This window comes from Anabrus simplex, chromosome 1, assembly GCF_040414725.1.
Source record: "Anabrus simplex isolate iqAnaSimp1 chromosome 1, ASM4041472v1, whole genome shotgun sequence".
NCBI classification, from domain to species: domain Eukaryota; kingdom Metazoa; phylum Arthropoda; class Insecta; order Orthoptera; family Tettigoniidae; genus Anabrus; species Anabrus simplex.
In genome coordinates, this window is record NC_090265.1 from 1,720,970,434 (window position 1) to 1,720,986,104 (window position 15,671).

At 38.4% G+C, this 15,671-nt stretch overlaps 1 protein-coding gene across 2 annotated transcripts in view; it reads left to right on the top strand.

The window, feature by feature from the left end:
- Positions 1-15,671, top strand: part of FIG4 (polyphosphoinositide phosphatase FIG4) — a 171,862-nt gene that overhangs the window by 34,300 nt on the left and 121,891 nt on the right. For both annotated transcript variants that reach the window (XM_068225673.1, XM_068225674.1), the window contains one exon: positions 9,739-9,946. In XM_068225673.1, coding sequence (XP_068081774.1) covers positions 9,739-9,946 — 208 coding nt within the window. The remainder of the gene's footprint in view (positions 1-9,738; positions 9,947-15,671) is intronic.

Below are 15,671 nucleotides of genomic sequence, written 5' to 3' on the forward strand. Positions count from 1 at the left end.
GGATTCGACCAGTAAATCACGAAGACCTCCTGTAGCAACAGCCGAACAGTTGGAACAAGAGAACTTCCACATTACAAAAAAAAGTGAATTCTAAACTGGAAGGAGGAAACAAACCCCTCTCTTCACAACTTCCTGGTCATGAAGAGTAAGTTTCTTGGATTTGAGCTTCTTCAAATAACTTGCCTAACTCTAAACAGAGTGAAGACAAACCATGGAAGAAGTGGTTACCTCCTACACAAGTGAGACAAAGTGCAATCACTGGTATGCGATTGTAGTGTGGGTCAATAAGACTATCCATATCTAGAACATAGTGATTGAATCCCCTCAACGTTTGTACCACTTTTTGTTGGCTGCTCCATCTGCACTTCAGTGGATTGAGCAATCCACCTTGTTATGTATATGTTCTGTACTTTCAACATTTTATTTCAAATGTAAATGCCAAATGCTAAATACATACATAAATAAATAAAATAATACTGAATTGAAAAATGGACCTTACTTCAAAAATAACCTTCGTACTTGCTTTCTTCTCCTGATATCTACGTTCAGGAATAGCTGAATGTTATTTGATTAGTGGATAGTGGTGCAGAAATATTAAGAGGCCAAAGCAGCAAATGTCAGATATCTCCCTTAAAACCTGTACATAATAAATTAATGTGAAAAAATTTAATACACTATCTTTTAGTTTCATATGCATGTACCATAAGAGGAAAAACAGTGGAGATATTCATGGCTTTTATATATTTTACAAACTTTCAAATGTCTCTGCAAATAATAGTCCTATATAAAATCTGTATGTGGCAAACATTGTAGAAATTACCATTTTGAATCTTTTATGGTCTTTTTTTACTGTATAATTTAAAATTATGGAGTTATTCGCTAAATGAAATTGGTGACTAGCAGTGCTTGATACAGAAATATTGTTCAGTTGTCATGATTGTCATTATCATTATTATAAGATGCCATTAACCGTTTTGATCAGCAAATTAATAAAGATAATTATTACAATGAGTCACTCACAGAATAAGGGGGAAAGGAGAATTGAAGTTCTTGGCCTCGAATATCACCAAGGCGAAAGGAAAATTTTGTTAGTCCCTAAAAGTTGTCAGTGGCTCCCGGCTCAAACGGGAATGGTTTGTAGACATGATACGGGCTTTTGGGTTTATGCTGTGTCAAGAAAACTCTCTACATTTCGCAGAGAACTTTGCTCCATGTACTTTTATTGGTTTCTGTTTATTTCTTCTATCAAGTTCATCCTTCATTTGTCTGATGTCCTCTTTGTTACTTCTCACGCATGCGCAGTTTGATAGAACATCTTAATTGGAGCTTAATCTTGTCGTCGGCTCCCGCTTGGAGCGCTGTGCCAGCATACAGTGAGCCACCTGGTGACAAACGAGCATAACACTACATCTCCAACGGTAAAGCATTCTTAAATCAAACCCTTATTATTGCAGAAGTCTTCTTCGTGAACAGTTGAGATTTTCTTCTGAAGATGCAGAGCAAAGTTCTCTGCGAAACGTGAAGAGTTTCACCTTATTTTCTTGACACAGCACAAGCCCAAAAGCCCAAAACATGTGTACAAGTATGGGCTGTGAAAGCAGCAGTGTTAACATCAGGAATGTTTTATTCAGTATTTATTTAGGATGATGAACCTTAGTATGCCCAATATCAGGCTTCAAAAATGTACTTAACATTCCTCAGCAAAAATAAGACACATTTGGCAAAAGTAATATCTGAACAGTTCCCAGAATGACATTCTTGAGCTGAAAAATCAAATGCCACTTCAATAACATTTTTGAATTCAGCAATATTTGCAGGAGTGTGGTAACCAGCCGCCTGCCACGATATACTGGATAACTTCCAGGCCGAAACTTTTCACATAAATACAGTGTCTTATGGCTGGGGGTCATCTGAATATCTGCCTCACAAAATTAGCGGTACAAAATGTGTGACAGGAAGTTATGCAACAATCGTGTAGGCTGTGATGTGAAGTATTGACGGATGGCCATGACTGAGATACAGGTAGAAGGCTCTTTCATCTCATCACACTCTAGAGAACTAATTGTATTCAAGGTAGTTTCATAGGCCCTGAGTCAGTTTCCCTCTTTCCTACACTTGTCGACTCCAAATTTCATACAGAAAACAATTCATTAGATACAAATAAATTAATTGTTATCAGTTTGAGTTTCATTCATTGAAAGATATTTTTGATCATTTTATTTGTCCAAAGGGAAATTTTGACAGTTTTTCGTCAAGGCAACTATACAGTTTTTTCGATAGGTGTCTACTTGTTGGAAGTTATGCATTTTCATTATGAAAATGTGTCCTTGTTTAGTATCAAAATCACTGCAAAGAGTCCTTATAGTCTGTTATTATTATTATTATTATTATTTTTATTATTATTATTATTATTATTATTATTATTATTATTATTAGCGTATGGCAAGGAAATTATATACATAATATACAATATATACACAATAACAAAAACATTGATTCACTTCAGACATTAGTGTTCTCTCTTCTATCTGTATGTCCAACTTTTCAATCCACTGTAGTGCTTCCGCTGTTATCTTTCATGCATACAGGGTGATGCAAAAGTCACTGGGCACTGATTTAAACAAAAGATTGAATTTATGTGTCATTACAAATACAAACAATGCTTACAGTTATGTTTTATGTTCAAACTGTTTTCCGTCTGCATGAATACATCTTTCAAGTCTTTTTACAACGCTGTTGCATACTACATGGCAGTGTGTGGTATCACTGTCCAAATCATGAAATGCGTCGTGTATGCCTTTTATTTCCATAATGGTCCGACGCTTTTTAAAATAAACAGAGTCCTTGACGACACCTCATACGAAAAAATCCATGGGAGTGATATCTGGTGAATGTGGAGCATGTCAATGTCTGTCCTTTGACCAATCACTTTTCTTTGGAAAGTTTTGTTTAAATAATCGCGGACAGCAGTGGCATAATGTGATGGTGCCCCATCGTGTTGAAAGTAATAACTCCTGGTACCATGTAATTCCGAAGCATATCCAAATACAATACAATACAATAGATTTATTTTGTCTGGCAAGATTAAGGCCATTAGGCCCTCTCTTCCATCTAACCAGAAAATACAGTTTTTACATGTGCAAAATTGAAATAAGTACACTTACAATTGAAACATCTTGCAACTACTAAACAATACAATATTATGATTAAAAAAGGAAAAATAGGAGAATGATGATGATGATGATGATGATGATGAAGATGAAGATGATTATTTACACAATTATGACATGATTAGCTAATTTCTATTATCCTTGGTAATAACAGTGGGATTATATAAAGTCTATAGTTTGAGGAAGGCTAAATCTACAATATTTCCATAGCATTACTTAGTAGGTAGCGGTGACAAAGTTGCCTAAAACTAGCAGGTGAGGCTCCTCTGACAGAGACGGGTAGTGCATTCCATTGTCGTGTCGAAGAAATAACAAATGAGTTTGTGTATCGTGTGGTGCGGTGAGGTGGAATAGATAAGAGTGTATCAGATTTTGACCGTGTTTCAAAACTGTGATTGGATGAGAGGTGGTGAAATTGACTGTACAAGTAGGGAGGTGAGCATGAGGAGAGTATTCGACGAAGAAGGCATAAAGCATGAAGATTACGGCGCTGTTTGAGTTTTAGCCAACCGAGTTCATCGTAGGCAGGTGTAACATGGTCAAAGTAACGTAGGTCACATATATAACGAACACAGACGTTTTTGCGCGCGTTGTAGTTTGTCGTTAAGAGTAGTAGTCAGGTCGTTGTACACGGTGTCACAATAGTCGAAGTGAGGCAATACCAGAGTGCAAATAAGGCGTTCTTTTAATATTCGAGAAAATATGTTGCGGAATCTTCTAAGTGAGTTAAGTGTCGCAAATACTTTCCTGGAGATGCTGGTAACCTGCTGTTTCCAAGAAAGATGTTCGTCTATCATAACGCCGAGATCTTTGACAGATTCACTGAAATCAATGGGTGAATTTTGTAGGTAGAGTTTTGGTAAAGTGAATTTGCTTATAGTTTTTGAACAAAGCCAAGGATGTGAAATTATTATAGCTTGAGATTTTACGTTATTTAATCTAAGTCCATGCATGTCAGTCCAGTTACAGATTTCTTGTAAGTCTCTATTGAAATTTTTAATTTCATCGGTTAGTCTTTCCGGTTCACAGTGTAAGTATAAATGTATATCGTCAGCGTACATGTGGTGTCTGCAGCTGTTTACCGACGACGTAATATCATTGATATAGACAGAAAATAGAAGCGGTCCTAGGACAGACCCCTGTGGAACACCAACCTCTACAGATCGCCAGGATGAATATTCATTGTTATTGTTTCTTACACACTGCAGACAACCGCGGAGGTATGAATTCATCCACTGAAGACTGTTTGTCGAGAACTGGAGTTTAAATAGTTTGGAAAGTAGTATGTCTATGTCAACAGAGTCGAAAGCTTTAGAGAAATCAAGAAGAGCTAGTATGGTAACTTGTCTTTTGTCCATCGCATTGCGAATGTCGTCTGTAACCTTAAGTAGTGCAGTACTAGTGCTGTGGTTACGTCGAAAACCAGACTGATGTTCGTCAAGAATATCGTGTATTTGCAAGTAGTTGGAGACTTGTTGGTGTACAATGAATTCTAGGGCTTTTGAAAGGACCGATAATATGCTCACAGGTCTATAGTCTGTTACGTCTTCAGGCGGTGATTTTTTAGCGAGCGGGACGACAACGGCAGCTTTCCATAAGGAGGGATACGTGCCAGTCATTAGTGAGTGGTTAAATATGTGAGTTATAGTAGGTAAAATTATGTCAATTATTGTCTTAATAAGTTCTATTTTTATGTTGTCTATCCCTTTGGACTTCGATTTTATTCTAAATATGGCTTGTTTAACTTGCGAGGGTGTCACATGTGAAAAGTAGAATTTTTCTCTGTCAGGTGCAGGGGAATAACATATGACAGCCAACTCACACGGTAATGGACAGATTTTCCCTCGTTCCTTCCTATGTCAATTTGGGATAAATAAGGCCAGTTCTTGAGGTGCCTTGTTTCCTCAAAAATGAAGATCATTATGTATGTCTTTTTTGCTCCACACAGTAAAATATTACTGTGATGTTCGATGAACTTTTCGGAGATGGAGGTCATCACTTTGCATGGAGGTGTATAATAGTCATTGTAAATATGTTCAAGATGTTCTTCCAAAAAGTTAGCTAAAATGCTAACAGTATTGGATATCTTTTCTGGGGACAGTTCATATTCACTAGAACTGTTAGCTTCTCTCTGAGGGACACTCTTTTTCACCCCTGACTCTAGCACTATACTCTTTAAAACTCCTGATTACTGTATCATCTACAAAGTCTTTTTCGTCTATCACTATCCTATCCAATGTTGTTGCAGTTCAGCGATCAAATGAATTATTGTGTTTCTCAATCATATCCACCAAAAACATGGCAAAAGTATAATCATCCTGTCTTATACAGTCTTCTGTTGGATAATGCCTTCTTAACATGGATGTCATGGTATTTAAAATATTAATGATTTTGTTCATGTTTGCTGTATCCATATGAAAATACTAAAACACATATGGTAACTTACATAAAATATATTTCGTATTTCATTCTTCAACTACATACAATAATTAACATAATTGAAATTATTCATGTTAACAATTTAATGTTTTTTGACATACAGGAAAACAAACTATTGATGTTGCTAGTGTGAAGTGGTATTGGGACACTGTATTTTTTGATGAATTAAAATATCCAGGAAAACATTAAAAGCTACAACTTAAATACATAATTATGATCAATTCATATTAAAAAGCCTTATAGGCTGTGTGATTTGGTGATGCTTTGAAAAAATGTTATGCAATGCGCTATTGTTATGTCATTAAAACATTGAAGTTTCAGTTAAATTGTTAGACTCAGTATTCATTTTAAAATGGCTTAAAAAAGTTTGACAGGCTTTAGTAAACAATTGAAAAAGTAGAGGGATGTGCAGTTCCAATGGTGGGGAACATATTTTGTAATGACAGTGGACAGCTAACAGGAATCTTGAGATTCTAAAAATATAAAATCCAGTGACTGTTGATGTAAATAGTTAAGTCTGAGAGGTCTAAAAGAAAGGAAACAAAATGATAGAACATTTCAAACCCTGGAAGTTAGAAAAGAAGAATCGAGCAACACAAAATGAACTACTTGCTCCCTGCTGGCCCTGCTGGATGGACGGTGGCTTGTTGTCGTGCCCGAGATCGACTGCTCGGCGGTACGCTGCTTAACATTGAAGGCTAGGAAGCAGCCTTGTTGAAACGAGCTGGAGGGGAAATGGAAGGAGGGATTGGCGTGGGTGGGGCAAGATTGCAAATTGGAGAATTATGTGCGATGACTTTTCTTGCATAATGAGAGGCTTCTGTGTTTCTTAATGATTTAAAAAAATTCTTCAGAAAGAATATTATTTTTTTCTGAGATTTCAGTTAGGTTCCCTTGGAAGTTTTCAAAAATGGTTAAGAGGACGCGTTTGTTTTTGATGCGTAGTATACTAACATCTTGACATAAGGTAGAAAATGAATGATTAAAATGTCACGTGGGTGCTCATGGCAGAAAATCTATTATATATTTTTTAGAATTAAGGTGTTCCTGTTATCTGTTGGTAAAACTTCTACCAGTCTGTGTTATTTCACAATACATGTAGAGGTAACGTTACTAATAAATTTAAAAATTCCAGAGTAAATACATTTCCCTGACTGGCGGTTGCTACTGTGTAAATTTGTGTTAAGGGAATTGACCATTCATGGAAAGATTGCATTTTTCAGATGAAACTGTGTTCCAGGTGAATGGGAATGTTAGTTGACACAACTGTCATTATTATGCGAAAGAAAATCCTAAAATTATTGAAGAGAAGCATATAAAATGCGGATCAGTGATAGTTTGGACAATGATTGGATGGGTGATTATCCCTGTAGCAGTTAGCAGCAATGCCGCTAATTGCCCTGTGTGCATTACGCATTATGGCAGTAGAGGGAGTGGTGAACATGACTCAAGTGCTCTGTGCGTATCAGGTTGTGACTTGAAGGAAATGTAAGTGAGCAGGGTGAGCGGGAGCAGTCTTGCATTCTAAATATCACTAGTATAAGTTTGCCTGGTGCCCATGATTGTTACGGCATTGAGTCTTTGGAGCCATTGTTGGGGGGAAAATGTAGTCATCTGAATATTGGCTTACAGGGTAGGAGAGATGATGGTATAAAATTCCTAATCACTGTATTGCATGCCAAACTTGTGGGTTCATTTCCAAACTTCTCTATGTGTTCAAGTGGAACGTGGTCATGAGACACTGTTGATGGTGATTCGTCCATTGGATGGAGATTTTAAGCCTAGATCAGACACCTTAGTGTTACTGTATTCAGGAGGAGTAGACTATGTGCTGACACTTGAGTTTCACCCTCTCCGTGACTTACCAACATCGTCATCATCATGATGCACCCAGACTTACAAGTCGCTCAAGGGCATCAAGTTGAAAGAGCTGCACCAGGTTCCACATGCTATCACCTGACGAATCTTCACGTTTTGTAGACGGGAAAACCATGGAAGATTGGTCATTGAGGTGGAGGGGGACCTGCAAGGATCGGGAATCATCCATGAAGATATTCGTTGAGAAGCTTCAATTGTGCCAAGAAAAAAGAACTGAAGATGGAAAAGGCATGCACAGAGAAAAGAAAATACTGAAACAACACAGAGTACATTTGTAGGAGAACTGGACAAAAGTTAAACTCCAAAGAAGACTAAATCAGTTGAAATGGTGTAGTCCTTAGTTGGCTGACCTGCTGCTATTTCTTGTTTACAGGCCAGACCTCCATGGATGTGACAGTAGTACGGAACTGACATGAAATTTATTACTTGTAATGAGTAACAACATTCGGATCATGACTGGTTGTGTTGCAACGTGTGAGGAAAGGAATGGCTAACTTGTACACCTCATCGTGTTGCCATCGTCAGTTGTGATGCTACTTTGAGGATCCAGTCATCCCCTGGGCTCATATTTATAAGGCCACTGAGTTTACTCCGCGTTGCACATAAAAAAACAAAACTTGACACAGGTCATCACACATTGTTTTTAAATTTAGCATGCAGAGAATTTGTACTCACCAATAATGATGCTTCAGAATGCTTGGGGATAAGAAGAGGCTTTGCTACGGTACAGCTTTTGAATCTGTCACATTAGAATGAAGACAGCTAAATTAGGGCCATTAGGGTCAAACCACCTAACATTATCTGCCTTGGGTTTACTTCCCCCTCTATTTTGGTCAGACAACTGTTTTTGGCATAACTATTTGTTGACATACTATTTCTGAAAAGAGAGGGTTCATGTGTTCTAAACATATTGAAAGCTCTGATGAAGGATGATTTTGATACTTCTTCAGAAACTTCACTGTTTCTGGTGACTGTATGAATGATTGGACTACTTCCCCTGCAACTCATGTCCTTTCTCACATGGCTTCATTCTGCCTGAGCTAAATCACCTGTACATAATCTCAGTATCATTTTCGAACAACAAACTGTCAACCGCACTGTATTATTATCACTTGTGCAGTCTCTTTATTATCACTTTTTCTTACTTCTGATATGCTGTCTTAACTGTTTTTCACTCTAGCAACCATGCCTGTATATTCTTCAGGCTTCCATTCTTTCAGAATTGACCAGGCTTGAACTTCTACAGCCTTGAGCATAAGATTTCACTTAGAATCCCTATCCACAATTTTTACAGGACTGGTTGTAGCTACATATTCACTGGGCCATGCTGTTGATTTTGTGACCTCAGCGTTTTAGGAATAAACAGTGTTTTACAAACTTTATATATATCTCAAACATAGGAGGATAAAAATGAACCTCTATATTATACATTCTATGATATTTTTAATAAAATAAATTTTGTCCTATAAATGATTAAACATCACTCTGCTTCTACTTCTGTATGTTAATAAAATTTGTATCATTACAGACCAAGTTGGCTGTATGATTAAGGTCGTGCGGCTGAGAGCTTGCATCCGAGAGATAGTGTGTTCGAATCTCACTGTCAGCATCGCTGAAGGTGGTTTTCCGTGGTTTCCCATTTTCATGCCAGGCAAATGCTGGGGGCTGTACCTTAAGGTCACAGCCGCTTCCCACTCCTAGGCCTCTCCTGTCCCATCTTCACCATAAGACCTATCTGTGTCACTGTGACATAAAACAAACCGCAAAAAAAGGACATATTCGTTGTACGATTTAGTAACAAGTTGTCATTATACAGAACCTTAAACATCAGAGGTATTTGCAGGGGTAGCCAAACTACAGGCAGAAATGTAACAGCCTGTGCTTGGCAAACAAACGTAGTCATCTGACTTGAAGGCTATCGAATATGTAGCAAGGCAAATGAGTTAATCTCTTGAGTTGGAGAACATGAATGAAATGGGTAAAATGGAACGTATTTATATTTCTTAAAAAAAGTTTCATTTTCCGATACTGTGGGGGAGAAAGTAACTAAAGCAAAGTATGTAATTTCAGTTTGCCTAAAATTCTGTTCTGGTACTATTCCATCAAAAATGAATTGAACAGATTAATTTATTTTCAGAAACAAAGGTTTTTAAAAAATATATAAATTCTGAAGTATAGTAGCGATTTTGCTCTTTGCATGTGAAAAGTATATGTAGTGAGTTTTGATGGTGAACTTGTGTTACTGTTTCAGGCTTTGTCAAGTTCCTCGAAGGCTACTACATCATCTTGGTGACTAAGCGGAGACGAGTAGCCGTCATTGGTCATCATACAGTGTACAAGATAGAAGATACAACAATGATCTACATTCCCAATGATGGAGTGAGAGTGTGTCATCCTGATGAAGCCCGCTATGTTAAAATGTTCCAGAACATCGACTTGTCTAGCAACTTCTACTTCAGGTACACTTTGAATACCAGTAAACAGTTACCAAAATAGTCCATGACTCCCAGTACTATAAGCAAATACAATAGACTCCCTCTAGTTCAGTTACCTCGGGACCGGACTAACGAAAGGCCAGACTAACCGAAAATATGTTATAAACACCAGTATTTAGCTCAAGTGAAATACAGTAAGTAAATAAAGAACCAATTGTAAGGCAAGCAGTATTAATGTGTCTTTACCAAGTGTACCGCACTCACCTGAAATGAGTTGTTGTCTTTGGGCTGATTGCAGAAACGGTGTTTAGACGATGTCTATGGTTAAACAATGCCTAAGTATGGCTGCCGCATTGCAGAGACGTTATTTATCACTTAGACACTGTTTAAAACATGTTCAACCGGTCATTTTTAAATACTGCCGAGAGCACTGTTTAACCTCAAATGAGAGGAGTGAATCACAATCAGAGATTATGTACCGTGAAACATGTAATTTGTATGATCATGTTGAGACGATTCCAGGAAGAAAGGTTAGTCCGACGGCCTCTCTGTGAGTCGCCCGCTGCTAAATCACAGCAATTCATTTGAAATGTACGGGGAGGTAGAGCTTAAAAGAAGATTTCACTTCAAGAGACTGTCTAAGGGACAGTCCGGTAACTACAATTCTTGGCAACTGATATATTTTATTATTATATATGGGGTAATTTCCATGGGTCACTTCTGCTACATACATATCAGAATTACATGTCCCGAACGTCAGACGGCTGTCACATACATCAACCAGGAGGGATTCACTTATATTTACTGCCGAGTAAACACGCATAATAGTGAAAACTAAAAAGTAGGTTGTATGTGGTCTTTATATACACCGTATAATTGTATAAGTTTCGGCAACTATCAGACAGGCAATGGCAACTTGTGGTGATGGTGGTGATTATTGTTTAAAGAGGAGGACTGGGGAACGAGAGCCATGGCCATAATAACAGCCCTAGTATTTGCCTGGTGTAAAACTAGCGAAACTATGGAAAACAATCTTCAGGGCTGCCGATGATGGGTTTCGAACCTCCTATGATCTCCAGAATGCAAGATATATCTATACAGCCTGTACAACACACTCGGTTACACATTACTATCGCTTCATCTTCCTTTTGTCGAAGCTACCGTATTTATGAATAGATTACACTCACTGTAACAACGCTATAATCAAAGCTACACTTCCTCGTACTGTGGCGTGTCGCTTTAGTGTCGATAATATTATATTTCATTTCCACCGAAAATTATACTCTTATCTGTGGGCAAGTCATGCTCATGCTTAGCCATATTTCAGTAATGTGTAGGAAGACCAACAGCTGACTGGTGTTCGGTGCACGCACCAACGAATTTCATTGGTTGTGACAAGCAAAGAGTTGCATGAAAGATACTTTTGTCTCCATTTTCAAACCAATATTGAAACTTTAAATGATGTCTAGTTAAACATCGGCTGAATATTCTTAATGCAATGGAAGATGGTGCTCGATTTAGTCGTTTAGGTAGACGTTGTCTAAGGCTTTAAACTAGTCATCATTTCTGCGGTTGGCACTTTATGTCTCCATACACTATTGAAGTTTCACTCCTGATGAGACACAAACACTGATGGTGGAAAATTAAATGCAGTAAAATATGTTGCAAAAACTAAGAATTTAATTTGTGAAGTTACACTGCGTATAACTATCACGGACTGTCGTAAACAAAATGAAACTTTCAACCAACTAATGTAACTGGAAACTAGAGAGACTGGTGGTGACTTACGTCTGTCTGAGCGGGGCATGAGGTAAGGAAGGGAAGTGTGACCAGGGACAGCTGCCGGCCGGACTTGCCAGTGGTCGAACTAGAGGGAGTCTACTGTACCTCTTTTCCTGTGATCATGAGAGGGGCCGGGGGGGGGCACAAGATACAAAATGGAACTTTCAATGTGGCACATTACTTCACATTTACATTTCTAATCCTCCAGTAGTTACATGGCATTGCACCAGCTAAGGAGGAAACTTACTTAGACAAAGAATATTTTCCACTTTAAGCCTGTGAGATGAAATTCCTAAGAATAATGATGGGAAAGACAAGGAAAGACAGAGAGAAATAAAGATGTTAGGAAGGAAGTTGGGATAGGAAAGCTAAATGAGAGAGTTGAAAAAATAAACTAAGGTGGGTTAGACATGTAAAGAGGATGGAGGAGAATAGAATTCCAAGACAGATGCTGGAGGCAAAGTGCAAGGGCAAGAGAGCAAGAGGAAGACCTAGAACAAGGTGGATTGAATCAGTGAAGAGCGGCATATGAAGACGAAATTTAGACTGGGACAAGATTGTGGAAGAGGAATGGTGGAAGGAAAGAGGAAGATGGAGAAGTGCCATAAATACCCCGACCCAGCAGGAGCTGGGTAAGGGGAAATGATGATGATTTTTATTATTCTATTCTATTCGGTTCATTACGACCCCTGAGGATCACGAGTGACTTGTTCGGCACGTCTTCTTTCTTTCCAATACCTCTTCATTCTCTCACTCCTCTTTCTCTCTGCTTCCGTGATCTGAATCTGGATCCTGGTGTCTGTCCATCTGTGACCTTCCACGAGCTTTTTGTATTTGGACCTATCCTGTACTGTCATCAGTGGATATTTTCCCTTTGTGCCAATAGTCTCCCAGTCTTCTCTGACTTCCTTCATCCACTTATTTCCAGTTAAGCAGGCTACATTCCAAATCTTCTTCATCAGCCTACTGTCATCCATCCTCGTGAAATGTCCAACAAATCCTAACCTTCTCTTTCTTATCACACTCAAGATTGGTTCTATACTCGCATATAGTTCCTGCCTTGATCTGTATACCCAGATTTCACCTTGCTTTTTGGTACCCCATATATGTCTCAAGATTCTTCTTTCCTCCTCCTCCAATTGTATGCATGTTCTCTTTCCCCATGTCATTGTTTCAGTTGCATAATATTATTATTATTATTATTATTTCACTGAAAGATTAGAATGGTAGCTGCTCACAAAATATTCAGTGCTGCAAGCATTTCACAGAATTTGTAAGAGAGACCTGTCATTCATGTAGTTTTTTTTTTTTTAGTCACCTCCGTACAGTCCATGAAGGCCCTTGGAGGAGTGGAAGGTAAAGGCTTCCACCATTGTTAACCTCGGCGCATGATGGGGTAAAGTGGTTAGCTCTACGCCCGGCCGCCTTTGCCTCCCGGAAGTAACCTGGTACTCATTTTTGGTTTAGGCTGAGTGAACCTCAGGGCCATATGCACCTCCGGAAGTGGAAATCTTGTTTCTTAAATTTTACGACTTCCTGATGGGGATTTGAACCCACGTCCTTCCGGGCGAACCGAGCACGCCTTTACGGCCTCGGCCAGGCAGCCCCTTCATAATTCATGTAGTTATTTTAATTTTGATTCCATTAGATTGTTCTTAGTTTAAATTACTAACTTCGAAATATTCCAGATTCAAAGTATATTGATCAGAGAGCTGCACCTGGTGCGTTGGTTTTTAAGAAAAAAGTGAGGTAGCTTAATGGTCAATAGACAGATGCAATAAAGTTTGGAGGACCTTCAAGAAAGCAGAATTTTTCTTTTACATAACAGGTTACCTGCCATGAGGATCTGAACAGGTTGATAACAGCTGGTTGCTAGGTGATGTGAAATTGAATTCTTCTACTAACTGCACGCATTCTAGAGCGGAAAAAGTTAACCACTGTATATCAAGAAACTCTTTGGTAATCCTGTGATGTAACACCGTTGCCCGATTCGGTCGGCTACTCAGCATAGAACACTTACACAATGACGCAATATGTAACCTTACTTATCGGCCCGATCGAATCGGCACATGATTTTATGTAGTAATGACCAAGGTGAAATTGAGAATTCGAACAAATTATTTGATATTACAATGTATTTTAGTGGTGAGATGTGACGATAGATGGTGAAGGGACCCATTCCCTACGGAGCCGGGTGAGAACCCATGTTCAGTGGCCTAAGACATTCTAGTTGGCATCCAGTCTTGGCTGGCCAACAGAGCAAAGCAAGTGTCCAAAATCAACAATACTTGTGCTTTAGTGTGAAGTGCATTAGGTAATCCAAGATTTATTTCTAAGGAAAATTTCAAAAATGCATGGAATTTGCTCATAAAAATGTACTACAACAATAAAATTATGTTTTTTGTAGTGGAAGTAATTACTCTTCTATTTTTACTTAATCTATGTTGTATGTTGGGTATTCAGTCCGAAGGCTGGTTTGATCCTCTACAGCTCCACCAACAGCTGTCATAGATAGCCTAGGTGTCACTGAAGAGGCATACTAGGGAAGTGAGGAGTGAGGTAGTTTCCCGTTGCTTTCCTCACTGAGCCAGCCGTTGCTATTGCATATCAGTCTGCCGAGCCCACTGAAATGCATGCACCAACAGACCCTATGAGCGATATTTTCACACCATTCATAACAGGGACTGGCTGCATAAGGAATGGCATTACTGGCATCGCTCATACCTCAGTCACTCTCATATTGTCAAAGCCAAGGATGAGACTGAGACAGGTCAATGAAAGTAACAAATTTATTCTAGCCCATACCAGAAGACATAGTGCACTGTAAACACTACATCCTGCCAGCAAAGGCATACTTAATCTATAACTGTGAGATTCTTCAGGTTAAAATAAATTTAGAAAATAGCTGAAATATAAAATATTTAATAACAGGTTATACCTGAAAATAAATTAATTTTATCCTGAATTAGTTTTGACACAGTAAAAAACCCCACTGTTATCGATCAAATGATGAATATTGAGACTCGTTTAGAAGAGTTATTCAAATTTCCCTCAGTTTCAAAGGAGAAATAAATCCAAATCTCTGTGACAGCTGCCGGGCTGAGTGGCTTAGACAGTTGAGGCTTTGGCCTTCTGACCCCATCCTGGCTCCGTCCGGTGGTATTTGAAGGTGTCCAAATACGTCAGCCTCATGTTGGTAAATTTACTGGCATGTAAAAGAACTCCTGCAGGACTAAATTCCGGCACGTAGGCATCTCTGAAAACCATCAAAAGTAGTTACCGCGACGTGAAAAGTATAACATTTTATTCATTCTGAGAGAGCTCCAGTTCTACGTCCAGAATCACATTAACTCAATAAAAATAATCAAGCAGGCTGTGCAGTATTAGAGCACTCTGGTAAAGAAGAATGTAGATTTTGTTGAACAAAAGGATTGACAGGTGAGTGTGAAATCTGGAAGACTTTTTGAAGTTTCTGACGGAGCACACTCAATCATACACAATATGTTATTGCAACAGTATAGAAACAAGACATAAAATACAAAACTAATTATAAAAGCCAGAAAACAAGGTGATAAAGATTTTATGATGGCAACACGATCAAGCCGTCTTTTGTGTGTCATACTTGTAACTATGAGGAATTTCTTAAAAAGGACCACTGAAAGGAGGAAGGAAGGAAGATGATTCTTGTAGAAAATAGGTCTTGATTGTCTAAAGTCAGGACCCATTCCAGAATTGCAAGGGATCTAAGTGCAAAAAATGTGCTCGCTTCCACTTTTACATCAAGAGAATGACAGTAACTCCTAGAAAATCTGTGAAGGCTAGAGTAAAACAAGTGTGAATAACTACATTCAGCATCAAACTTCTTCTGGCCTTTCAAGCATGAATGTGGGCAAAGGAACATCACAGCACTAATTTATGTCCACGATGAGTCCTATTACATCCAGGATCACATTCGTATCTAATTACG